Below are 27,211 nucleotides of genomic sequence, written 5' to 3' on the forward strand. Positions count from 1 at the left end.
GGGTTAACGAAATCCGGTTAAATGTAAACGCACTATAATATTCAGGAAGTTCTCAGAGTAGAACTGTCAAACTAGTTCTCTCATTTACTGGACTTTGGAGTAATGGTGTTTTTACACGATATGCATTTAACATATGTGCTGTCACTTATTTCACCCATATGAAATTCTTTATGTGTTGGAGATGATAACCCTGCAATTACCAAAGCTAAAAAAGTGTAGCCAAATTTGAAATACCACTGTCACCGACATCTTCATTTTGTTTATTTTTGTTGTTTTGCTTAATGTCACTTTTTATATAAATAGGCCCTTCTGGCCATTGTTTATTCCCTTTTTTGTTAGAACCCAAAAATAAGTAAGTCGTGTTAATTTTTATTGTTTTTAAATTAAATATTTTTATTTTTTTGTAAACTTAATTTTTGTTAAATTTTTAAAATTCTTACAGAGAATAAACAACGACAACTAAACTCACTATTTGTAAACAAACAAACCAAATAAACGCAGCTATTTTTATTTTGCCGAAATCCTGCCAGTCTTGTCATTTGGGAGCCAGCCGAGTTTAGGTTTATTCCTGGAAAATAACAAAAAAGGACAACTTTATTCTTTATTCTTTGTTTATTTGTTTTATGTCAATTTAATTTCTGTCGTCAATTGTCTTGTTGAATTTGTGTTTATTGTTGCTGTTTATTGAAACGGACGGACATTTTATAAAAACAACTGTCACCACTTTAAGTCACAAAAAAAATAATTCTTACCTGTATTCAAGAAATTCTGCCGGTTTTATGCCACAAAACCAAGATCTGACCAGAAGAACCAGTGGACGCAGCACTCAAGGAATTCCGCCAGCCCGATATAACCCTGACACTTACGATATGTCTGTCGTTCGCTCACCAACAGGAGATACATTTACCAGCAGCCACCAAAAACAGCAACAAATGCCAGCTGCAGCCGCAGCAGTCGATACACCACCCGCCAATACTTCTAAATCTTCTTCTTCTCAGTTACAGCTCCAAAAACCGCCTTCAAATACACCAGCCAAAACACCAAATCCTGCAAATGAATTAGCCGAGATGAGAAAACTTATGAAATTTGAAATGGAACAGATGCAACGTCAGATGAAACCAATGCAAGACGAATTTTTAGCAGCACAAGCAAAAATGCAAGCACAACTATTAAATACGTCACAGCAATTTGCTTCTTTGCAAAACACAATGTCGCAGCAAGCATTGCCTACACTGACGTCACAACCACCAATTTTCTCAAATCAAACGACACAACAACCGCCATTGAATACGCCGCAACAGCCACAAAGGAATCTGCCACCACAGCCGCCATTGAATCTGCCATTGAGTCTGCCGCCACAGCCGCCATTGAATCTGCCATTACATTCAGTAGTTTTGCCATCACAAACAGTACCGCCAACAACAAGTCAACAGTTGCAGAAGTGCATCAACTGCCGGCATTGTCTATCAACACAGATGAATCTTTTCCAAATTCACTTTCAAATAACTCCAACGGAAATGCACATAAAAAATTTAACCCTTGCCCATTTTTATCCCTTGCCATAGGAGAAAGGCTTAAATCCCCGGCCGAAGGCCGGTCACCCCAAAAAATATTCTTTTTAACAAGAGATTCTGTCGCGTAGCCGGTGTTGGTATCTGTCCATATGAGAAAGTCTTTAATCCCCGGCCGAAGGCCGGTTACACAACAAAATTTTCAATTTAGAAGGAGTTTCTGTCGCGTAGCCGGTGTTGGCATCTGTCCATAGGAGAAAGTCTTAAATCCCCGGCCGAAGGCCGATCACCCAAATAACACCATGCTATTTTAACCCTTTGAGCCCCGAATTTTTTCCGCAATCATAGAACAAATTTCTGTTCACAGATTTAATGCAACAATCCCAAATAGGACATGCTCAAAATTTGACATCGCTGCATCCATGCATTTGGGAGATACAGTACATTCATTCAGAAAAATTAAAGTCCAATATCAAGAAAACCAAATGCAAAATCGACAGAAAAATCGTTTTAAATTATTCTCTATATTAATTTTTATAAGAATCAAAAATAAATTTGATGGCAGAATTCATACCATTTAAATACGAAGCGATTTAAATCATTTGGACTGTATACACAAATTGGTACTGTACACAAATTTAGCTTCTTCTCTATATTGAAAAGCTCATAACTTTACCAACATTTTGAATTTTTTTGATTTTTCTTTTGATATGTATCGTCCATAATCAGGTCTTGACATATGAAATCCAAATAATATATATCTACTAGCTGCATATTAAAAATAAGCTCTAAAACATTTTGTTGCCTGTGGGCAACATTGGGCCACAAAGAGTTAAAGGAGATTCTGTCATGTAGAAAGATTTTCCTTGTTTTTATAGGGTTCTAAGGCCCATATCTTTTGATCCACAATAGATACAGCCACATATCGCACCATTTTGGAAAGGGCAAATCGTGGTCTATCATTTAAGCCCCATCATATTATATTATATATTAGAACCGGATATAACCGGGTATCCGTACCCGAACTTCAGGGTCAAATAACCGGGTACGTCCCCCAAGAAAAAAATATATCCCCATAACTAGGGTAAAAATACCTACCTCTGGAAAAAATTTCAGAAAAATCTGATCGTGTTTACTAAACTAGAGTTGTTCCAAAATTGCCACTATAAGCGTCGTTGTGGCATAAATGATTGCCAAAAATCACACCACCAATTGTTGCACAAAACACTCGCGACGCCATCCCAGGAACAGAACCGAACATTACCCACACACGATATGGAGCCACGAACGAACACCCCACCTCTACCCGACGCACCACCGTCTCAAACAGAACGAAGAAATTGTCATGCCGCCCACTACACCGAAAACGTACTGTTCCAAATTTTGCCCGTGACGCTATATGGAACACACAAACAAATAACGACGTACGTGTTCATTGACGACGGCGCCAATGTGTCCATGCTGGACGAGGACGTTGCTCGCGAACTCGGAGAACACGGGAAACCGGAGATTTTAGAAATTCAGTGGCTTAATAACCAAAACATAAACGAAAAAACTGAAAAAATTAATTTGACAATTAGTGGTGTCGGTGAGTACAAGTACCCGATAACCAAAGTTTACATTTCGTCCAATCTATCATTGTCAATACAGAGTTGCCATCTTGCTCATTTAATTAAATCCCGTGAAATCGACCAAATCGCCGAAATCCCATTCCGGGATTATTCGAATGTTCAACCTAAACTAATATTAAGCTTTAACAGTTCCCTTGGAAGCTCCTCGTATGATGACCGATGTTGGACCAATCATTACACTAACGAGATTAGGCGCCGTAATATATGGACTGATCCCAGGCGAGAAGAGTTCCAATCTTAAGCGGGCTTTACACGTTAGGAAACGTTTCGAGGAAGAAAATTGTGACTTGCTTCAGGAAATGCATACCATGATGCGGCAATATTTCGACGTGGAGACATTGGGTACCAAGGTAAATGTGACACCAATTCTGTCCATAGATGATGAACGAGCGTTAAAAATATTAAGAGAAAACACGAAAAGAATCGATGGGCGATATCATTGTCCGCTTTTGTGGAAAGAAAATTTTTCTCCAATTCCAGAATCGTACAATTTGTCGTACAACCGATTGCAGTGTGTGGAACGAAAAATGGCAAAGGACAGTGAATAAACTTTCAGTAGCAGAACGAGAAAGAAGGAGCGATCGAACGTTTTATTTGCCACATTTTGGCGTTAAAAATCCCAACAAAGATGGGATTCGTATCGTCTTCGATGCTGCTGCTGAAGTTCAACAATTTTCATTAAATAAAGCCTTATTACCTGGACCTGACATAAATAACTCTCTGATCTTTTTAAATTCAGGGAATTTCCTGTAGCCGTGTGCGGAGATATACATGAGATGTTCCACCAAATTGTAATCGCCAAAGAAGATCAGGACAGTCAGCGATTTCTATGGAGAAATGGGGATCCCAGTCAACCCTTAGAAACTTATGTAATGGAACGGATGATTTTTGGAGCCACTTGTTCGCCCACCATAGCCCAATATGTGAAAAACCTAAATGCCCGAAGGTTTATAAACGAGTCGCCAAGATCAGTACAAGGAATCATCGATCGTCATTACGTAGACGATTACGTCGACTGTTTCCAGACTGAAGGTGAGGCCGTTGAAGTGGTACGTGATGTCATAAAAATTCACAAAGAGGGTGGATTTAATCTCCGCAACATCAAGTCTAATTCCCCTGTTTTACAACGTATGTTTGGCAACCCTATTTCTGATGAAAGTGATGGCAACTCCCTTCTTGATGATGGAATGGAACGGGTACTCGGTATTCATTGGCTGCCAAAATCAGATGTTTTTTGTTTTGAATTAAAATTGCACAAAGTGAATGAAAAAATATTGAAATTGCAAAAAGTGCCAACGAAACGCGAAATGTTGTCTTTAAATATGTCCGTATTCGATCCATTCGGGTTTCTTGGTGATTTTATGGTAACGTCAAAGATAATAATCCAAAATGTGTGGAAAAGTGGTATAAAGTGGGACGAGGAGTTGCCGGCCGCGATTTATAGCCGCTGGAAGATCTGGCTGGAGGAATTGCCGAAATTAAAGGATTTCAAAGTTCCGAGGTGTTACAGTGATGGATTTTTTTAATGGTATAGTAGATTTACATGTGTTTGTGGATGCCAGTGAAGATTCAATGGCTGCTGTGGCATACTGGCGTATAGTAACAAATTGTGGTGTAAGTGTTGTGTTCGTTATGGGCAAGACGAGCTGTGCCCCAACAAGATACCATACTATACCTAAGCTTGAGTTGCAAGCAGCAGTAATTGGAGTGCGAATGAAGGAAAAAATTTTGGAAAATCATTTGAAGAATATTAATAACATTTATTTTTGGTCAGATTCCTCAACAGTGATAAGTTGGATCCGTTCAGAACACCGTACATACAAACAATATGTGGCAAATAGAGTGTCGGAGATTCTGGAAAGCAGCCGTATGGAGCAGTGGCGGTGGTGTCCAGGAGCGGAAAACCCAGCTGACGAAGGGACCCGTGCTAAAATACCCAAATAGTACCAGCCAGAAGAACGCTGGAAAAATGGGCCAGAATTCCTGAGAAAAGAAGAGAAATATTGGCCGAGGGACAAATTGGAATCTGTGTGGATCACAGCAAAACAGAGATAAGAAACAAATACAAAGTTTTGGTGGCTTGCCAGGTATGTTTTTGTATTCCAGATATTAATAGATTTTCAAAATATCGTAGGCTGAAACGGGCAATGGCGTGGACATTCCGATTCGTTGAAAATATGAAGAGGAAATCAGTGGTGTCGGGTGATTTGAAGAAGAAGCACGGGCAGAAATGTATCTCTGTCGCTGCGTACAGCAAGAAGTATATGGGGATGAAATTCTTGACATACAGAGAACTGGATCAGTGTCTGCCAACAGCTCCATAAAGTCTTTAAATCCACAAATTGGAAGTGATGGTTTGCTTCGGGTATCTGGAAGAATAGAAAATGCTCCTTTTTTGTCCCTGGATACCAGACGACCAATAATTCTACACAAAGTTCATCGTTTTACACTTTTGCTGGTGGAATTTTACCATTCTCGTTTTTGTCACATAAATGTTTGCCACTACAATGAGCAAAATTCGTGTGCGATTTTGGATTCCGTAACTCCGTCAACTTCTAAGAAGCGTTCAGTCCCGATGTCTTGTCTGCAAGATTCGTAGGGCCAAACCAATTCAACCTCAAATGGCCCCGTTACCCTTGGAACGTGTCACACCTTATGTCAGAGCCTTTACCTACACAGGACTTGACTATTTTGGTCCTGTAACAGTGTCAATCCGGAGACAACGAGAAAAGAGGTGGGTGGCACTGTTTACATGTCTTACAGTTCGCGCTGTCCACTTGGAAATTGCAACAGACCTGTCGAGTGATTCCTGCCTAATGTGTATTCGGAACTTCATCAATCGAAGAGTCCCAGAGATGACAAGAAGCGACAATGGGACGAATTTCGTTGGCATAGCAAAGGAGCTGCAAGGTATAACCAATTTTTTAGACACTAATTCCGTTTCTTCTGGTCTGACAGCTTTTGGAATAAAATGGGTCTACAATACGCCAGTGAATCCCAGCGAAGGCGGAGTATGGGAGCGTCTTGTCCAATCTGTTAAGAAGGCTCTTTACATCATGCTAAAGGAGCAAGCCCCAAAACTGGAGACTCTACAAGCGTTCCTGATTGAAGCGGAGAATATGGTCAACAGCAGGCCACTTACACATTTGCCAGTTACTCCAGAAGACCCAGATCCATTGACTCCAAACCACTTTCTGCTAGGATGTACCAATTCAACCCAGAATTCAACCAGCACCGTTTGAGCCTAGACTGATGTGTTTAAGGAAGCAGTGGCGCGTCACCCAAAATTTGAAGAATGGCATGTGGCATCAGTGGCTTCGGGAATATCTTCCAGAATTAACTCGAAGAACAATATGGTGTCTTTCTTCTCGGTCGTTGGATGTTGGTTGCCTTGTGTTTGTTTGTGATCCAGAGATGGCTCGGAATCAATGGAGACGTGGACGAGTCATCGAAGTATTCAGGGGCAAAGACGGAGTGGCACGATCAGCCAAGGTGAGAACGAGTGCCGGTGTATACCACAGACCTGTGCCCAAACATGCCATTTTGGACGTTGGAGACGGAGTTGGTGAAGCCTCCCCCTCTGGGTCAGTTCACGGGGGTGGGGATGTTGGAGATGGTAACCCTGCAATTACCAAAGCTAAAAAAGTGTAGCCAAATTTGAAATACCACTGTCATAAATGGCCGAAATATCCCAAGCGAAGAGGGAGACGAAACTAAATTTAAGCCAACATCTTCATTTTGTTTGTTTTTGTTGTTTTGCTTAATGTCACTTTTTATATAAATAGGCCCTTCTGGCCATTGTTTATTCCCTTTTTTGTTAGAACCCAAAAATAAGTAAGTCGTGTTAATTTTTATTGTTTTTAAATTAAATATTTTTATTTTTTTGTTTTTTTTTTTTGTAAACTTAATTTTTGTTAAATTTTTAAAATTCTTACAGAGAATAAACAACGACAACTAAACTCACTATTTGTAAACAAATGTGGGGTGCGCCTCTGTTTGCTATTGAGAATAAGAAGAAGCATGCATATTTACGATCATTCACAATAGTCAAACCATATGTTTATGAATAATGTCAAACAAAACACGTCTGAAAGAATCCGAATAAATGCTAAACAAAAGAATAAAAGCTGATGACAGGAGCCTTTCTTCCTGATTAAATGGATAAATTTCGTTCCTTTTTGATTTGACGCTTGATGAAGATTGGTTGTGTGGCCCTGATTAGAGTGAAGGAAATACATCTTTTTTAAATTCCAATTTTTTATTGTGGAATATTGATTTTGAATTTGAAAGACAACACAAAACAGCAATACAATACAAACAGAAACCAACTGAAGGTGCATGAAAATATTAAACATTTGAAAAACAATTTTGCTTAAAATAAAATTAAAAAGGAAATATCAGAAGCCACAGCATCGCACATTCAATCCAACGAGGGAGAATCATCACTTTATGGCATGACCAGTCCGGCATGCCCAGGTATCTTGCCAAAGCGACTACCTACCTTGAACGCCGGACGGACAGACGGACGACCAGCTTCGAATTTGATATATTCCAAAGCGAATCTTGCTATAAAAAAATGAACAAAGTTAAAGGGTGAACAAGTGCATTTCTTTTATATATCGATTGTGGTCACCTGTTGTTTTTTTTTTTCTAATTCGGGGCCAGGATTAGGGACCACCAACATAGACAGCCTTTAAAGTGTAAAGGCAGATACGCCTTGGTTGCCTCTTTCTATATATTTGAAAAATTAAAAAAAGAAACCATAAAATATAACAAAATACTGGAATGTATTAAAAAAAGGCTACTATATACTTACGAACATACCATACGCGAGCTTTGGGGAAGATTATCCTGAAAATAGTGGTGAAAAAAAAATATGGTAATTAAAGATATAATTTTCTGTAAATAGGTTGAAATGTATTCGGCGTAAGGAATATTTTAGGAAGGTGGTAGGGATGTGGTGAAGGAGAGAAAGGGGTAGGTCAGATTAGGGACACAAAAATGTGTCATGGCGAGAAGGAATCTCGGCGGGTGGGAGTTTCCTCGGCAGGTTAACCGTCGAGCTTTAGCCGCGCAAAACGCCAGCATACCGGCAAAGCCAATCAACGAACATAAAATATAAACATTTTCAAAACATCGGCAGTTACAAAATGGCGCCCAGAACGTGGGGCCCGAAATATGTATCTATAGTCCTTTTTATGACAATAATTAATGTCCTTTCCGTGTTCTTTAATGAGTCCCTTTTAGGTAATTTTGAGAGTCCCTGTCGCGTTGCTACATCGAAGATACGGAAGGAAAACATCAATTATTTTTCATAAATTAAATATGGTAAGATTTCTTGGTCTAGTGGCTTAGTCGTTTGGTCTTTTATCTAGACTTCTAATTGCACTAGTCCCAAAAATTCTTGTCATATTTTATTCAACTCAATAGTTCATTTTAATTCCCATTGTTTCCTTAGTACTTAACAAATTCTTAAATTATTATTCACTGACATTTTTGGAGTCCCGTCCAATCAAGCCATAATAAGCTAGGAGACGCGCTGCTACACAAATGGACATGGAGAAGAATTTAAGTGTTTGGAAAATACTAATATAATTAACACATTAGTTTCTGTATTTCTTGTAGTTGAACTCACCTAAATATCTGGAAAATAAGAGAAAACCTTTATTAAGTGTTTTTTTTTTTTTTGATGGAAGCAGTAATTTGACTTACTTACCTCTACCTTTATCCGTAATCCCACCACCTGACTTAACTTTTTTATATCCATTGGAATTCCGTTTAATTTTTTGATATTCACATATAGAATCATTTTTTTTTTAGTGACTGTAAAAGTGTTAAATAAAATTTATTTATTTTTTTTTTGCTTTTGCGTAAGAGTATTTTTAGCATATATTGCGTGTGCTATAGTGCAGATAGAAAGTGAATTCGTATAGTATTTGAATTAGCATATGAATTAGTGAGATTTTCCTTTTACTTAGTTTTGAATCTACGTAACTTTTTCAAGATGGTAAACACTAGGTCAACAGATAGAGATTCAGCAAGTAGGCCAATTCTAGTGCAGGGTTGCACAGTTACCACTACAATTGTTCCTACAGCTCCAACTGTAACCACGGCCACGTACGCTTTCCCCACTCCAGTGACAACAACTGTTGCAGCTAGTTCGTCAACTGCACCACCAATACCATCATGGTTTAGAGACGGTACCCATTCCCTTAATGCATCTTTTTGGTCGCATGGCAGTGTTCCATCGCCAGAGTACAGCATGCTCACAGGTTTGCAGCAGCCGCCACCTGTTAGACCAAGCGAACCAGCTGTGAGTACGGGAGTCCGAGAAATCATCAATACAGCTGTTGATCTTGCAAGACATCAGTTCCGTCAGGAAGAAGAGGAACGAATGAGAGTGTGGATACCCCAGATCGTGGAAGCCACGAGACGCTCTTTAGGGGTTTATGGCGAGCAACCCCCGTCAACTGTCCATCCAGCCAATTGTGGTTTGCCTTCAGCGAATGGCCCCACGCAAGTCCGTCTACCTATGGATGTGGGATTTCCACCAACAAGGCGCTTGGCTTCTGATTCTGTGGTCCAACAACCTGTTCCAAATACAACCACCTCGTATTCGCCGTATCAACCAAGCAAATGACCCCAAGCTACTCACAAGCTCCATTACTAGCGCAACCCCCACCACCTGTACCGCATTTTTCCGAGCATCCACCAGATCAAAGAGGGGTTCCACAGTCGGCACGACCGGATCAGCAATCACAATCGACATATAGGCTACCGAATCCTGTAAATATGGGAGTAAGGTCGGAAGTATACGATCCATATGGTCCCAGAGCTACAGCCAGTGCAAATTCCGAGGCTACCGGACGTCTGAATTTGGCCAAATGGGGAGTCAGTTTTGATGGCACCGATAAGACAATGAATGTCCAAGAATTTATATTTAGAGTGGGAGAGCTAAAACGTGATTACAATTGCCCTGAAGAGGAATTTATAACCAAGTTCCACCAGCTGTTGGACAAGCCAGCTTTGGATTGGTATTGGAACCACAGAAAATTTAACTTGAAAAATGTAACTTGAAGCCATCCTTAGCGCAAATGATCTTCTCCGCCCAAATTAGAGATTTAGGAGAATTCTATCGGCAAGTTAAAAGAGCTGAAAGCCTGATCGCCAATCACAGACAGCAACAACAAAGATTTAAAGAAAAGAATCTCCAAAAGAAATAAAAATCTCCCTGCTATTTCCTTCGATAACATTCAACATTCCGATGCCAAAAAATGTGCAATGCTGTTCTGCCGCCAATTCATTGAGCATCCATCTTCGCAGAACAGGACCAAGCGAGCAGTTATCCGGAGATCCAAGAATCTTAAAAGAGACTTGCAGCCACTATCATTTACATCCAGCGAGGTAGAGGCAATTATCTCCAAATCCAAACCATCCAAAGCCCTTGGTCCAGACGGCATATCCATGTTCATGTTAAAGAAGCTTGGAGCAATAGGGCTGGGCTATCTGACCAAAGTCCTCGAGTTATCGATGTCACAGTTGGTAATTCCTGACATTTGGAAAGTTGCCGGATTATTCCAATCCTAAAACCTGATAAATCCGCTACTAATGGGGAATCCTAACGCCCGATTTCTCTGCTGTCACCAGTAGCCAAGGTTTTAGAGTCTCTATTGCTTCCGTCCCTGAAACAGCATTTCGTTCTTGCTCCCCACCAACACGGTTTCAGGGAATCATATAGCACAACAACGGCTTTGCAAGAAATTACTTCCAAGATTGCGAATGGCCTCAATCAGCGACGACCACCTGAACGGACCATTGTGGCAGCTTTAGATCTGTTCAAGGCGTTTGATACGGTCGATCATTCCGAGCTGATTTCCGATATCACAAATTCCACCCTTCCGTGTGATATCAAGCGTTGGCTTGCCAACTACCTTAATGGGCGGCAGGCCTTCGTTGAGTTCCGTGGCCAAAAATCCAAATATCGCAAGATCAAAATGGGAGTACCGCAAGGCGGTCTCATTTCTCCCATTTTGTTCAACATGTATCTTGCGAAACTCCCCATTCCACCACCAGATGTTTCAGTGGTGTCGTACGCCGATGACTGTACGATTATTTCGTCCGGCGTTAACATTGACGACGTAAGTGCAAGAATTTCCAACTATCTAGCCACCATCACAAACTTCTTCCGGGAGCGCAATCTAAAATTATCCACAGCAAAGTCTACCGTGTCACTTTTCACTTCCTGGACGCGAGAAGTCAATCTAGAACTTGACATTTCCGTTGAAGGTAGGCGCATCCCCACCGTCCATAATCCGAAAATCCTTGGGGTGGTCTTCGATAGCCTCCTTCATTTCTACTCGCATTCCAATTACATCAACCAGAAGGTGAAAGCTAGGAATAAAGTTCTGAAAGCTTTGGCTGGCACCTCCTGGGGCAAGGATAAAGAAACGCTGGTAACGACTTATAAGGCTATAGGTCGTTCCATCCTGAATTATGCTGCCCCAGTCTGGACTTCTTTCCTTAGCGACACACAATGGAGATCATTGCAAACTTCCCAAAATAATGCACTCCGAATTGCAACCGGGTGTGTCCAGATGACGAGCGTCGATCACCTCCATGAGGAGACCAGGATGCTGTCAGTCAAGCAACATAATGTGTTGTTGACTAGACAGTTCCTGCTGGCATGCTTTCTGCCGTGTCATCCTAACCATCACACTGTGATGGCAGATCCACCTCCGCGACACATCCGCCAGGACTTCAGGCGCTATCGTGATGACATCCAAGACGTCATTCCATCGGACGTCAACAGATTGTCGATAGCGAACGCGATGAAATCCGTGCATCAACTGGCGGTCTCCGATGCCATAAATGGCTACAGATACAATAAAGTCCTACAACAACATCCTCATGCAATTTCGGAAAGTGAAAGGCTTCTTCCTAGGCAAACCCGTTCAATTCTGGCACAACTAAGGTCCGGATACAGCAATGTACTCAACTCGTATCGAGAGCGCATTGTCCCCGGAACCCTAAACAGGTGTCCCTCCTGCCAGCAAAGCCCTCACGACACACACCATTTATTCAATTGTCCGTCCGAGCCTACGAGTCTATTGCCCATAGACTTATGGCTAAAGCCATTAGAGGTGGCACAATTTCTCCGGCTACCCTCTTCAAATCCGAATTCCTAATTAATTAATTAATATATTTTCCTTCTTCCGTTTTCTTCTATCAACATTTTCAGGAAAGAACTTTCGTCAACAGCCAACCTGTTACAACAACAACAACAAAGATTTAATTTTCCACAGAGGGTGCATGAAATTGAGTACCAAGAAGAAGAATTCGGGGGAGAACTGCAAGTTGATGCGATGAACGCACAATCGAGATTTAAGTGTTGGAATTGTGGTGTGGACGGTCATAATTGGATGGACTGTAAAGCGCCACGTAAACTTTTTTGTTATAGGTGTGGTCATGATGGTGTTACGGTGCTAGATTGTCCAAAATGTCCAGGAACCCGCCTTACACTGGGCAGGCGAGGTCCACTCCAGTATAAGCCCAGAATCTCAAAGTGAATTTATATTTAACTCTAATGTAACAATTCTAAAAAAGCAGGTAATACCAGAAAATCAAGTGAAGTCACCAAGTAAATTGCGAGAGTTGAAACCTCTTCATATTAGAGTTAAAGAATACAGTGAGGCGAGGGAGAGAATTTTTGGTAAAAGATCTAATAAAGTAAAGAAAGCTAGAGAGCGGTATAAGCGGAGGAAAAATCTTAGGCAGGAGATAGCATCGGCTACCCTATATGAGGGAGAGGATACCCGACTGTACACCAAATTAGCTATCAACGGTCAGGAGGTGGAAGGGTTACTCGATAGTGGAGCTACCGTTTCATGCCTGGGGAAAAATTGATTAGAATTTGTGGAAAAAACTGGTTTGGCTATCAGTCAGTTCCAGGTTGACGGTTTGTCTCTCCACCAAGTGAGTCTTTGTGATGAAGCCAACGAGATCGAGGATGTAAAAACCCATACCTTGTCTGAAGAGCAACAGCTACGGTTGCAATTCGTGAAAGACAAGACCAAGTATGGGCTGGGAAAAACAAATGCTGAGGTCCATTCAATCGACACTCGTGATGCAGTCCCGGTGAAGGATCGTCATTACCCGGTGTCGCCGGCTGTGCAGAAACTGATGTATGCGGAATTGGATAGAATGCTTGATCTGGGAGTCATTGAGGAAAGCGAGAGTCCATGGAGTCACCCGGTAACTCTAGTCCGAAAGGGCGAAAATAATCGGTTATGCCTGGACGCTCGTAAACTCAACGCGCTTACAGTCAAGGATGCCTATCCATTGCCGCATATTGAGGGACTACTCAATCGGTTGGGGGACACATATTTTATATCCAGTGTCGACCTGAAGGATGCGTTCTGGCAAATCCCATTGGACCCATCTAGTAGAGAGAAAACAGCTTTCACAGTTCCTGGGAGACCACTTTATCATTTTACGGTCATGCCTTTTGGTCTGTGGAAGTCGAAGTTCTGCTTCAAAGAGCTCCGATACTTGGGATACATTGTTGGAGGGGGCAAACTAAAACCTGATCCGGCAAAGGTGGAAACCATAGTGGGGTTCACAGTCCCAAAGTCAGTAAAACAGGTGAGAAGTTTTATGGGTACAGCAGGGTGGTATCTGAGGTTTATTGCCGACTTTGCCACCATTGCTGCTCCCATCTTCGAGACCCTAAAGAAAGGGAAAGTGTTCGCCTTCTCAGAGGAGGCCAAAAAAGCCTTTGAAAGGCTAAAACGGGCTTTAATAAGCAGTCCGGTGCTCACACATCCGAATTTTTCGAAACATTTTTACGTACAGTGCGACGCCTCGGATTTAGGTATAGGGGCAGTACTTTTTCAAAAAGATGATGAAGGGGGAGAACACCCAATTGCGTATTTTTCGCAGAAGCTGACTTCCGCTCAGAGGAACTATTCGGTAACTGAAAGAGAGTGTTTGGCAGTGGTGTTGGCCATACAAAAATTCAGGCCATATATCGAGTTGATGCCATTTTCAGTTATCACCGACCACAGCAGTTTAAAATGGTTGATGTCACATCGTGATCTGAGCGGAAGGTTAGCGAGATGGAGCTTGCAGTCGCAAGCATTCTCTTTTGATATAGAGCACCGGAAGGGAACCCAAAATGTTGTCCCGGATACCTTATCGAGATATGATATGGAAGCCATTTCTCTAGATGTGGAGTCTTTGATTGACCTGGAATCGCCCGCTTTTAAATCAGAAGGGTATTTAGATTTGGTGGCTAAGGTCGAGGAGAATGCTTCTCAACTTCCTGACCTGAAGGTAATGGATAATTTGGTGTATAAGCGAACTCGTTTTTATGATGGTATCCCACTCAACGAGGACTTCGCCTGGAAGCTGTGGGTACCTGCTGAACTAACGGGTAAAATAATTGAGAACGCCCATTGTCCACCACAAGCTTCTCATGGAGGTTTTCATAAGACTTTACGTAGAGTAAAAGAATATTTCTTTTGGCCAAATCAGAATGTTCAAGTAAGGAATTTTGTTAAAGATTGTGTTGTTTGTAAAGAAACGAAGCCGGCAAATACAACTCTTCGTCCGCCTATGGGTTCCGAAGCATTAGTAGATAGACTGTTTCAACGAATCTATATAGACTTTTTAGGTCCGTACCCAAGAACCAAGACAGGCAATGCATTTATTTTTATTGTGGTAGACCACTTATCTAAATTTGTACTGTTAAAAGCAATGACCAAAGCCAACACGAAAAGTGTAATTAAATTTTTAATCTGTGAAGTTTTTCATAAGTTTGGTACCCCCGAAACAATAGTTTCGGATAACGGTAAGCAGTTTGTAAGCAAAGAATTTATGGAAATGATAAAAAATTTTGGGATTAATCATATCCGGACTCCTTTTCACTCTCCTCAAGCGAATGCTTCGGAGAGAGTGAATCAGTCAATTTTATCTGCCATTCGAGCATATTTAGGAGAAGACCACCGTGATTGGGATCGGAACTTATCCGATATTGAATGTTCTCTGAGGTCGTCTGTACATAGCTCAATTGGTGTCACTCCTTACTTTGCCCTTTTTGGAGTCAATATGATATGCCACGGAAGTATTTACAAGTTAGCAAGAAAACTAGAACTCCTGAATGATCCAGATCTGGCAATAGTACCAACAGCGATAAAACAAGATTTAATTAGAGAAAAAGTAAGAAATAGTTTGCATCAGGCTTTTTTAAAAGGTGAAAAATCTTATAACCTTAGATGTCGACAGGTTAAATTTATTCCCGGCCAAGAAGTTTTTCGCAGGAGTTTCAAGCAAAGCGATTTCAAAAATAATTATAACGCGAAGCTTGATAAAAATTTTTTTAAATGTCGAATCAGGAAGCCCATTGGGAAGTGCCTCTATGAAGTAGAAGACTTAAAAGGAAATTCGATTGGTGTTTTTCATGCCAAGGATTTGAAACAATAATTTTTATAATAAGTCTTGATTTAGATTAGGCGAGTTTACTTGCGGAAAGTCTTTGTTTGTAGGAGAGAGGGGCAAGGGGTATAGAAATGAAAAAAAAATTGCTCATACCGACAATTTTCTGGCAATTCGTTTTGTGTATTTCGTATTTGTTGACATTTTATATATATTTAAATGTGAAAAAAACAAAAAATAAAAAAAAAATGTGGAAACCGAATTGCCTTGTATAGACGCATGGAGCAAGTTCAAAAGAGAACGATAAGAATTGCCGCAAGTAAACTCGCCTAATCTAAATCAAGACGTATAGAAATGAAAAAAAAAATTGCTCGTACCGACATTTTTCTGGCAATTCGTTTTGTGTATTTCGTATTTGTTGACATTTTATATATATTTAAATGTGAAAAAAAACAACAAATAAAAAAAATTTTTGGAAACCGAATTGCCTTGTATAGACGCATGGAGCAAGTTCAAAAGAGAACGATAAAAATTGCCGCAAGTAAACTCGCCTAATATAAATCAGGACTAACATAGTTTTAAAGCAATCAGCTCTGAATATAAATTATTTATCAATTTCTTTTTCATTTGTTTAGTTTTTTTAGGGATTCAAACATTGAAGTACTAGAAGTACTAGTACTAGAAAACAAAATATGCATTAAAATATGGGTAGAGATGAAATTTGTTTTGCCAACTGAATTTAAAAACGTAATCTATACATCTCATATTAGTTATATCTTCAGCAAGTTGAATTTTAATCATTATTTAACCATCTCTTTTTCACTCAAATATTGAATTTGGAGTGAATGAGTATTCAAATTATTTAATTTCTCTTCGTGGCTCTCAACTTGAATTTGTTGGTACCGACTTTTTAAATTGATGACTAGTTCTTGACTAGTAGCTATTGGAATTCCCTTATTCGTTTTTATATGAGTCTGCTGCTGGTCAGCTATCTCATGGGTCAATTCCCAGTCAATGAATTATTACATTTATATTTTTTTTTATAAATGAATATTAAATATATATCAATAATAAATTGTCTAAACTACGTTTTCCTTTACTCACCTGAAGTCATCCAGAGTAGGGACAAATCATTCCTTTAGTTTGAAGTCAGCAATACCTAGAATGGAATAAGAGTTTTATATTAGATACATTTTAAGAATAAATTATAGGAGATTACTAACCTGAATTACTACTTACGAAATCCAAATATGCTTATAATCCAAGAGCGTATGGTGCAAATTTCTCGTAGTGTTAGACCATGGAAGTATAGGGGAAATATGTGAATTAGTAGAGTATAAGTAAAGGCTTATAAGTTGAATATAAATATATAATATGGTGAGAGTGCTATGCAATCTCAAGCCAGAACGACTTACGCGAGTATTTTAACCTAATTTCAATTTCTTTTAATCTGAGAAAAATCATATTTATTTCATTGGATAGAATCTAAACTATGTTTTTTTATTAATCTTTAAATACTCTATATATTATAAAATAAATATTAAAAGGAGGCCGTAACTTACATTTTTGAATCGTAGATCCTGATCAGCAGATAGTTTCCGTCAGCGGTTTCTCTTTTGGTTTCTACGGATAGTGTGCTTGATAGTGGAGTTCCGAAATCTAGTCTACTTTGCACCGACTAGCAGGAGTCCGATCTTTTAGAATCAGCCAGCAAAAGTCAGAAAGTTGTAGTCAGAGTACGACAGAAAGCAACCCAGGCTTACCGACTCTAACTTTATGTCAACGACTCCCAAGCAGTCACGGTTGTGACTGTCCTTGACCTTTAGTGCACTCCCCCTTTATATACCCATTCGCATCTTTGGCACAAGGCAGGGGAGTGTTGTACACACGATCGCGGATCAGTCGAGATTCGAATTACGACGTTAGAATCTGGAAGCAGGGAAGACACGATCAAACTCACATTGATGAGTTTGAAATACTTGCGTATCCGACACCCTGACTAATGCTGGTGGTCTAGTTGATGGTACACCTGTAGTGGAGAAAGAAAGCAAAATTTGTCGAACTCACCCATTATTTTGTGATAAGCCATCCAAAATCTGAAAATATAAAAAGATAGAAACGCAAAAGATTATCACGCATAGTTTATTTCCTTTTGATCACTTTCGACTATTCCTTCCATTGCCGCAGTTTTTATTAATTTCGCTATTTCACAATATTGTTTCAATATTGCACAATTTTCGAGGAAAGTTTCACACAATTAATTTCAAGTTGGTTTAATCATCATGCAAGTTTTTTTATTTATTATATATTCGTTTAACCGTATAATTAGTTATTTCAGACTTTCACAAATTTCAAAAAGTTCCAAATTCCAAAAAGTTATTTATTTCAACACTTTGATTTAAATGTTTAAAAAATTGTGTATTAAACTTTATTTCCTTTAAAAATCCATGTACGTTTTGTAAAGCTTTATTAGAATCTGGATCCTCTTTATTTTGTCTTGGTTCATTTTAAATTAATTTTTATTAATATTTTCTTTTTAGTTTTGCTTAGGCTTTCTTTTTTTTCATAGTTATATTTTCATTTATTTTCACTTTTTGTTTTGATTCCGCAGTTTCCATTTTTAGTTTGATTCTTTTCATTCTCTTTCATATTTATCACTCAAAGTTTAGTACTATTTTTTTATCACTCATATTTTTCGAAAATATTCTAAGTTTTCTAACACTAGGTTTCCGCCAAACTCAAGTTTTTGAATAAGTGCAATTTTTCATTTTACTTTTACACTATATGCACCCATACACTTACACACACTGGATTGTTTAATTTCATTATATTACCGATTTATTATTAATATGAGTTTATAATTTTTATTATTCAATTATTTCTTGTTCTTTTCTATTAAATCATAATTTTCTTTAGAATTATTTCTTATTTTATTTTTCATTCATTATTTGCACTTGTAGTATTTTCACATACACCCGCACTGTATGTTTCCAATAGGATTTTTCATTCATTAATTTTCTACACTTTAAACACTTTTTCACAATCACTACACTCACTTACTACAATAACCCGACACTTTCACGTATTTTTATTTAATTATTTTAATATTCACTTTAATTTTTTTACACTCTGCTTACCATTTTATTTAATAATTTCTGCAAACTCCATTTTTCCGTCCGCCCTTGATCCAAGCCGCCAAATAATGTTGCCATTTATGCCATGTTCTGACGGGCATTCGAACAACGTAGTTCGCTCTCAGAAATACGTATATGAATTAACCCGTTCATACAACACTATTCTTAATTCATGTCATCAGAGTTTTTTATTTCAAACTTTTTGTTTCTTGTTTCACACCAAAATTGTAACATATTTGCGTGATTCACATATGGATCTAAATAGAAAAAATAATTCTCTTTCTCCTGACTATAATATCAACCCCTATCTCTTTACTTTTAATTCATGTTTTTCATTTTTTCTGAAAATATTGTTGTTTTCAATACATTTTTATATTTTCTCAACTCAAATGTCACATTTAAAAAATTGGAGAATTTTTGTTTGGGTTTCCCCACTTTTGTTTCTCGTTTTGTACGCTAATTAGAACCAAGGGGAAAGAAATGCACATTGCATTATGTAGACAACAAAATTAACATCGTTCTGCATATATAAAAACTAGAATATTGGTTACTTTTCATTCATCATTTTCAATTTTACTGAAAAAGTTTGAAAAATTTTGTCATGCTGTCAAAATTAATTTATTTTCGATAAATTCTCTCAATTGTTAGAGATGGGACAAAATTCTTGGTGATTCAGAGAGTGATTCGAATTGAACAACGTACAAAATTCGGTGTTCGCTCAGACAATTTTGTATGGGGAACTAAGTAATTACTTCATAATCTAGGGACGAACAACGAATGAGAGAGCGAACAACGCTCGTCTGTACATGGCATTAAGCGCCCCAACGCAATCATTCATAAACGTCAGTTGCCCATATGTTATAGTGCGCCACACTAAACCGTAACGCTTGGCGTATGACGTTATTCCTATACTCGGTTTACACATGGTAAAACCATATATGAGGTTAACCGTTTACACGTGGCAAATAAAACATGATGTTTAAATAATTAATTTTTGCTCAGAATTAATACTTAGGGTTGCCAGATCACAATAAAAGTAGGGATTTCGAATACCGATACTTTTAAAACCACCCCATATGGAATTTTTGAATTATTTTGTTTTTTTATATCTTTGTCGCACTTCTCCTATCCTTTGATAAGGATATCAGCAGGATAGTTGGCTTTGTGGGGTGCGCCTCTGTTTGCTATTGAGAATAAGAAGAAGCATGCATATTTACGATCATTCACAATAGTCAAACCATATGTTTATGAATAATGTCAAACAAAGCACGTCTGAGAGAATTCGAATAAATGCTAAACAAAAGAATAAAAGATGATGACAGGAGCCTTTATTCTGATTAAATGGATAAATTTCGTTCCTTTTTGATTTGACGCTTGATGAAGATTGGTTGTGTGGCCCTGATTAGAGTGAAGGAAATACATCTTTTTTAAATTCCAATTTTTTATTGTGGAATATTGATTTTGAATTTGAAAGACAACACAAAACAGCAATACAATACAAACAGAAACCAACTGAAGGTGCATGGAAATATTAAACATTTGAAAAACAATTTTGCTTAAAATAAAATTAAAAAAGAAATATCAGGAGCCACAGCATCGCACATTCAATCAAACGAGGGAGAATCATCACTTTATGGCATGACCAGTCCGGCATGCCCAGGTATCTTGCCAAAGCGACTACCTACTTTGAACGCCGGACGGACAGACGGACGACCAGCTTCGAATTTGATATATTCCAAAGGTAATCTTGCTATAAAAAAATGAACAAAGTTAAAGGGTGAACAAGTGCATTTCTTTTATATATCGATTGTGGTCACCTGTTGTTTTTTTCTAATTCGGGGTTGAGCTCAGGCCAGGATTAGGGACCACCAACATAGACAGCCTTTAAAGTGTAAAGGCAGATACACCTTGGTTGCCTCTTTCTATATATTTGAAAAATTAAAAAAAAAGAAACCATAAAATATAAAAAAAATACTGGAATGTATTAAAAAAAGGCTACTATATACTTACGAACATACCATACGCGAGCTTTGGGGAAGATTACCCTGAAAATAGTGGAGAAAAAAAATATGGTAATTAAAGATATAATTTTCTGTAAATAGATTGAAATGTATTGGGCATAAGGAATATTTTAGGAAGGTGGTAGGGATGTGGTGAAGGAGAGAAAGGGGTAGGTCAGATTAGGGACACAAAAATGTGTCATGGCGAGAAGGAATCTCGGTGGGTGGGAGTTTCCTCGGCAGGTTAACCGTTGGGGAACAACTGTTTCTATACTTATAGGTTTGTGTAGTTAAACTACAAGCATTATTTTCTTTTCATTCTTTTTTTCAGCTTTTCTTTTTCTGGCATATTTCGGGTTTCCCAATATTTCATTAATTTATTTCAATTAAAAGCCCGGTATGATTTAGTTTGTTTTTGTACAGCCGTATCGTTTATTGGTTGGCAAGAACCACCCCTCATCCGGCGAGCTTTAGCCGCGTAAAACGCCAGCATACCGACAAAGCCAATCAACGAACATAAAATATAAATATTTTCAAAACATCGGCAGTTACACAAACAAACCAAGTAAACGCAGCTATTTTTATTTTGCCGAAATCCTGCCAGTCTTGTCATTTGGGAGCCAGCCGAGTTTAGGTTTATTCCTGGAAAATAACAAAAAAAGGACATTATGTGTGTCAAAATTAGCAGGGTACACAAAACATTTATTTTTTGTGTTCAAATTGGCATATGTATTTTACATATGACATAACCTATAAACAAAAAAAAAACACTTTTATTTTTTTCTTAAATCAACATCTTTTTATTATTAAACACCTACAAACGAAATAATAATTTGCAATCGTTGCCTTTTAATACTTTTCTTTGACTTGCAATTGAAATATTTTCTGCCAACAGTGTCCTTCATTCACACAGCTGATTTCCTAATGTTTCACATACGAAAATAGAGCGCGTCCTATTCGGAAAAAATACATATGTAATTGCATATCGTTTTGACACATTGAAATTTCCGTATGTTTCACATGACGAGTTCGATTTTCATATGTAAACAAGTGACAGCACATATGTAAAATACATATCATGTAAAAACACCATAAACAAACAACATCCATTAACAATTGTAACGATATATCGAGTAAATAGACACATCTATTATTGTTTTCCAACAATTTGATATATTAGGGTCGCACCTAAATTGCTGCATATGCGTACGATTTTATTCACCTCAAAAGTTAGATACATGTTTTTCAATTTATAATTTATAGTTTGTAGTTGTAAATTTATAGTATAAAATTTTATCGTAGAAAATTTTGAACATGACAATGCATATTTTGGTTTTTTTTGTTTTTTGAAAATATAATTGCAGTCATTGAAAATTTTGTTTTTCTATAAATGTAAACATTTTTCAGTCAATTAAAAAGGTTTTCATCCATTTTCGTCGTTTTCAATTGACACACATGTAAATAATAACCCCGTAATGGTGAGAAAGTCGATACTAAAATACCCAACGCAACGCAGGTACGGGCCTTAGTACTAAATGTGAAATTGTAATTTTTCTGCATCACCCTGTAACTTCGATAAAACTAATTGCTATTGCTATGTAGGCAGGTTTATGTCATAACTAATTCTAACTATAAGGCCGGTACCTAAATTCACTCGTATGTGTACGATTTTATTCACTGAAATGTTAAATATATTTCAACGTTGCCTATAATCCGACGGGGCGTACAGAAAAATTCAACTTCCCCACTTTTACAAAATGTTGTGTACGGCCGTATTACCCAAATACTTCGAATCCATATCTTCAAGAGAATAATACAAACATTTATTAAATTAATCCAAATATTTTGTGTTCACATTCGAAATTTTATATTTTGTTTTTTCTTTCAACAACAACAAAAAAACAAAAAATACGTTCTGTCAAAGTTGAAATTGTTCAACTTGAAATTTTGTTTTGACATTCATATATATAAATACATGTGTTCTACTTTTGTAGTGAAAAACGTCTAACAAGCTCGTTGAATTTTAGGTAGGTCTGTTTTGGGTAAAGTGGGCCACACACCTCAAACATGTGCGTTCGATCGGTGTGAAGCTCCTAGCCCACACACGTCAAACGGATCCACTAAACTCCATTTCATATTTATTTTTGAAGATAGACCGCGATAGTGATGACGGAAAAAAGACGAAATATTTTTATTCAATATAAATGTATTAAATACTTCTATTTTATTCCGGGAAAAAAACATTATTTATTATTTGCCACACAGTAGAATATGTGTAAAAAACATCAAAAAATCTTCCAAATGCATATGTATTGCATTTGTCCGCTGATCCGCACTCCACGAAATTTCGCAACAAATGAGATAATATCCACACACCAGGCCACAGACGTCAAACATGTGCGCGTCGCACAACGAAAAATTAAAAATTTTTAATTTCTTTCGATCGGTGTGCGCACCGGCAAATTGGTGTGAACACCGTACCACACACGTCAAACATTGCTTCGATTCACTCCGATCGAACGCACATGTTTGGCGTGTGTGGGCCACTTAACATTCATTAAAATAGAATGTTACCCAAAAATTGTCAAAATTGATACGATGTATTTTGAACTTTTTGTAAATAGAATTCCCTTCTCTGAAATATAGTGAGTGTAATAAGTATTTTGCCTCAATAAAAATTTTACAAAATTCTAATATATACGCTTAAAGCCAGCATACTAAAGATGTAAATTGAATTATGTATGATGGGATATGTTTGTGGACTTATTTAGATCTTATTTCTGCAAGAATCACTGAGATCTTGGCCGATATCTTCGAGACCAATAGGTCTTGGTCTCGAAGATATCGGCCAAAATCTATACCACACCAAAAATGATTATCACAAAAAAGTATTTTGCTTTTTATTATTCTTTTTGAAAAAATCATTGTATAACTTACGCTTTGTCTTTTTATAGTTACGATTGCGGGTAACCACATACTAAAAGCGATTTGGCGACGATTCCAATAAACCACGGCATTTTTTTCGCGAATATTTTCTCACATTTACGTTCAATACATTCTCCAGCAATATTTTATTTAATATTTGGTAATTTCTCGTACTAAACTCAAAATGAGAGTATTAAATTCAAAGATATGAACGGTTTTGTGGCAACAGAAATACATCTTATTTCGAAAATAAATAGATCGACCAGTTTATTCACTGCTGCATTTTATTCGCAACTGATGGTGTTAAACTGATGTAATATATTGAATGCGTCTTCGTCACCAGCTACCACAGTTTTTCAAAACGCAATAGTATTTGACGAAGAATGATGTTTTCTCCCAAATGCATGTACTGTTTTGTAGTTTCTGTTATTTTAGAACTGTTCATATCTTTGAATCTGGCCTCCTTATTGCTATTTTCATCGCATATATTGGTTCCTAGATCAATATTAATGGACCATAACGTTTTCAAAGTCTGAAAATGGGGTTTCGCGATATTTTTTTAAATAATTTGTTTGTCGGATTTTGATTTTAATAGTTTTTAAGGTCCTGTCCTCGCGATATATTTTGCAAAACCCCCTTTTTATTATTCTAAACTTATTTGGGATGTTTTGAAGCCGCGACGACTATATTTAATACTCTCATTTTGAGATTAGTACGAGAAATTACCAAATATTAAATGAAATATTGCTGGAGAATGTATTGAACGTAAATGTGAGAAAATATTCGCGAAAAAAATGCCGCGGTTTATTGGAATCGTCGCCAAATCGCTTTTAGTATGTGGTTACCCGCAATCGTAACTATAAAGGTGAGAATATGGTTATTTTATTTTAGTACGCGACGCATTGAATTAGGTTAGAGCCTGAAGAAATGAGCTTCATTCATTATTGAATTATTAACATGGGAGTTATTTGGTAATTGATTTTACATACAACACTAACGATGACTCATTATTGTATTTCTTTGTGTGTTTACTAATCATAGTTGTGTTTATTGTAAGAAAATGAAGAACTCTTCAAGTTCTAACGACATTTCTCCCAACGTACTAATAAAATCCGAACCATCAAACGGAATTAACAATTCTGAGAATATATTTTCGTCACCAAACTCGGCAAATGGCATTCCTACAGGAAACGTGAGCAAACGCCCAGCATCTTTAGACTTAAAGAACACAAATAAAAAACGGATTATTACTCCATCTCCGCTTGTTATTGAGTCTCCATCTGAAAACCACCAAAAACCCCCACCCTTAACAACTCCGGATCTTGACAAATTACTTCATTTTCTACCTACACCACAACCTGGATCGATTTTCCAAACAAAAACTGGTGCAGTTACCTCGGAGCAGGAGGCCTTTGGCAAAGGTTTTGAGGAAGCTTTACACAGTCTACATAGTAGCAATAATAAACAAATCCAAGTTAGCAGGACAAACTGTGGAAGTGATTCAATACCAACTTCTTTAAATTCAGTAACCACAAACGCGAACATTGGTACTGGAATGAGTGGTGGTTCATTTACATATACGGAGCTTGGTATGGTAATTTTATATTGAATTGACGATATGATATTAAAATACCTGGTTTACAGATTCATTTAACTCAATTCCTATTAAGGACGAGCCTCAACATGCTTCAACATCACCTCCTGTTAGCCCGATAGATATGGAGACACAAGAGAAAATAAAGTTAGAGCGTAAACGGCAAAGAAATAGAGTAGCAGCTTCCAAATGTCGAAAACGAAAACTTGAACGAATTTCTAAGCTTGAAGAAAAGGTGAAAATGTTAAAAGGAGAGAACTCGGATCTTGCGTCAATAGTTAAAAGTTTGAAAGAACACGTTGCACAATTGAAGCAACAGGTTATAGAACATATTGAATCTGGTTGTAGTATTCAAACTATGTGTACAAATGGAACTATATTGCTTCAGAATAAATAATTTTTTACAAAACAATAGTCATTAATTTAAACAGTACAAAACACAAGCTACATAATGTACAGAATAAATGCAATTAACTGGCACCTGTCAGAACACTTTTTAAGATGGGTAGCCCTTCTGATACTGGTTACATCAACCACATCAAGGGAAATCAGTACTTTCCAAGATATGTAATTCCAGAAATACCCACAATATTTGCATTACAAAGCCGAAGTGTTTGATATTTATACTACAGATAATCCTTTTGATGCTTATTACAACCACATTATTTTTTTGGGAAGAACTTCATACTTCCGGAAACTTAAAAAAATCTATATAGGGTAAACGCACCTAATTCCAGCATGTACCAATAGTCGGCATCTGTTTTATATAACTTCAAATAAGTAAAAAATCGTATAACTAAATATGAAAAATACATTGTATAATCTTCAATAACACTGCAACCTATCTCCGCAGAAAATTTAATCGAGATAAGTATATTTATTTAGTCAAAATTTGGCATTTGGTCAATGAGGGTTGTAATTTTTTGTTCTGATACGCAGTAAAATGGGTAAAGTGACAAATATAGATAAAAACGCTTGTTTCATATAATAAAGACACAAATATTTCGATATGCCATTTGTGTCAAAAGGAACTTAAAGGAAACCTATTAGGATAAATTAAGGGACGTACCTAATTTACTGCGCTCCGTACAAAAATACTCACCTTTATAGGGTTTGTTAGACGTCCGTATTACCAAAATACGCAAGGACTTTATTTGCATCTGTGCCAATTGAAAACGGCGAAAATGAACGAAAATATTTTTTTAATTGATCGAAAAAAGTTCACATTTATCGAAAAACAAATTTTTCAATGATTAGAATTCTATTTTCAAAAAACAAAAATTTCAAAATACGCATTGTCAGAGTTGAAAATTTTCAACTTTATATTTTTATACGCAATGCGTATTTGAGTAACATTCATTGAAATACATGTATTTAACTTTTGAGGTGAATAAATTCGTACGTATACGCATGAATTTAGGTACGACCCTAAAAGGCATTACGAGTCCATGCATAACCACAATTTTAATTTCATTAACGCTTCTACTAGTGAAATCTAACCAATCGTCGTTCTAACCAGTTTAGTGCAAAATTAAATGAAAATTTTGTTGCATATTTTTGGGCAAAAATGTGTTTGTATCCTTCACCGCACTGTGGCACAGGGCATTATGTCTTGGTAAATGTGTTTGCAACGACCAAAAAGAAACGAGATAGACCCATAGTTACTTTTTAGTATATAGTATGTACATAGAATTATTTTTCAGTCGATTTATGCATGTCCCTCCATTCATGTATTATTTTAAACAAATTACATGCCACCATTATGATCCGAACGGGATGAAATTTGGAAAAAATCCATCCAATTGGGATGAAATTTTATTTCCTCATAGACGAGTCCTATTGACATTGGTCAAAATCGGTTTAGATTTATATAGATCCCATATATTTTTCTTTATTTACACATTCACCCCTATTCCGTATGTCGTCGTCGACGACGTTTCTCTTTCGACATCACTTCGCATCGACATCGACATTACTTCAACAC

General features: G+C 37.4%; 3 protein-coding genes across 6 annotated transcripts; all 3 read left to right on the forward strand.

Moving 5' to 3' along the window:
- The first annotated feature begins 246 nt into the window (after positions 1-246).
- On the forward strand, positions 247-1,565 carry LOC133337493 (proline-rich protein 36-like). The gene is made up of 2 exons (XM_061545714.1): positions 247-352; positions 443-1,565. The coding sequence occupies exon 2, from the start codon at positions 780-782 to the stop codon at positions 1,563-1,565; it is 786 nt and encodes a 261-aa protein (XP_061401698.1). The 5' UTR covers positions 247-352; positions 443-779.
- Positions 1,566-2,670: 1,105 nt separating this feature from the next.
- Positions 2,671-21,373, forward strand: LOC133337495 (uncharacterized). 4 transcript variants are annotated; one of them, XR_009754589.1, is made up of 5 exons: positions 2,671-3,099; positions 3,272-3,492; positions 3,882-6,976; positions 7,080-7,126; positions 21,275-21,373. XR_009754589.1 is itself a non-coding variant. In XM_061545717.1 (3 exons), exons 1-3 carry the CDS (start codon positions 2,787-2,789, stop codon positions 3,915-3,917), a joined length of 570 nt encoding a protein of 189 aa, XP_061401701.1. In that variant the 5' UTR covers positions 2,671-2,786; the 3' UTR covers positions 3,918-7,029. The 4 variants fall into 4 exon arrangements, 2 of the variants coding, with proteins under 2 accessions (XP_061401701.1, XP_061401700.1); XR_009754590.1 differs by lacking the exons at positions 7,080-7,126; positions 21,275-21,373 and having other exon boundaries at positions 3,882-5,217; positions 5,277-7,029; XM_061545717.1 differs by lacking the exons at positions 7,080-7,126; positions 21,275-21,373 and having other exon boundaries at positions 3,882-7,029.
- A 3,320-nt stretch (positions 21,374-24,693) lies between these two features.
- Positions 24,694-25,624, forward strand: LOC133337494 (transcription factor Jra). Its single transcript, XM_061545715.1, has 2 exons — positions 24,694-25,222; positions 25,278-25,624. The coding sequence occupies exons 1-2, from the start codon at positions 24,694-24,696 to the stop codon at positions 25,622-25,624; spliced, it is 876 nt and encodes a 291-aa protein (XP_061401699.1).
- The last annotated feature ends 1,587 nt before the right edge of the window (positions 25,625-27,211 follow it).

The sequence above is a fragment of the Musca vetustissima genome, unplaced genomic scaffold, assembly GCF_032173495.1.
Source record: "Musca vetustissima isolate MV318-11 ecotype Yass unplaced genomic scaffold, APGP_CSIRO_Mvet_v1 utg1064, whole genome shotgun sequence".
Classification (NCBI taxonomy): domain Eukaryota; kingdom Metazoa; phylum Arthropoda; class Insecta; order Diptera; family Muscidae; genus Musca; species Musca vetustissima.

Coding starts and splice junctions, on each gene's coding strand:
- LOC133337493 (XM_061545714.1), top strand. CDS start 780: ATGCCACAAAACCAAGATCTGACCAGAAGAACCAGTGGACGCAGCACT.
- LOC133337495 (XM_061545716.1), top strand. CDS start 2,787: ATGGAGCCACGAACGAACACCCCACCTCTACCCGACGCACCACCGTCT. Junction 3,100..3,271: donor TTTGACAATTAGTGGTGTCG/GTGAGTACAAGT, acceptor AAGCTTTAACAG/TTCCCTTGGAAGCTCCTCGT. Junction 3,493..5,276: donor TGGAGACATTGGGTACCAAG/GTAAATGTGACA, acceptor AAAATATCGTAG/GCTGAAACGGGCAATGGCGT.
- LOC133337494 (XM_061545715.1), top strand. CDS start 24,694: ATGAAGAACTCTTCAAGTTCTAACGACATTTCTCCCAACGTACTAATA. Junction 25,223..25,277: donor ATTTACATATACGGAGCTTG/GTATGGTAATTT, acceptor CCTGGTTTACAG/ATTCATTTAACTCAATTCCT.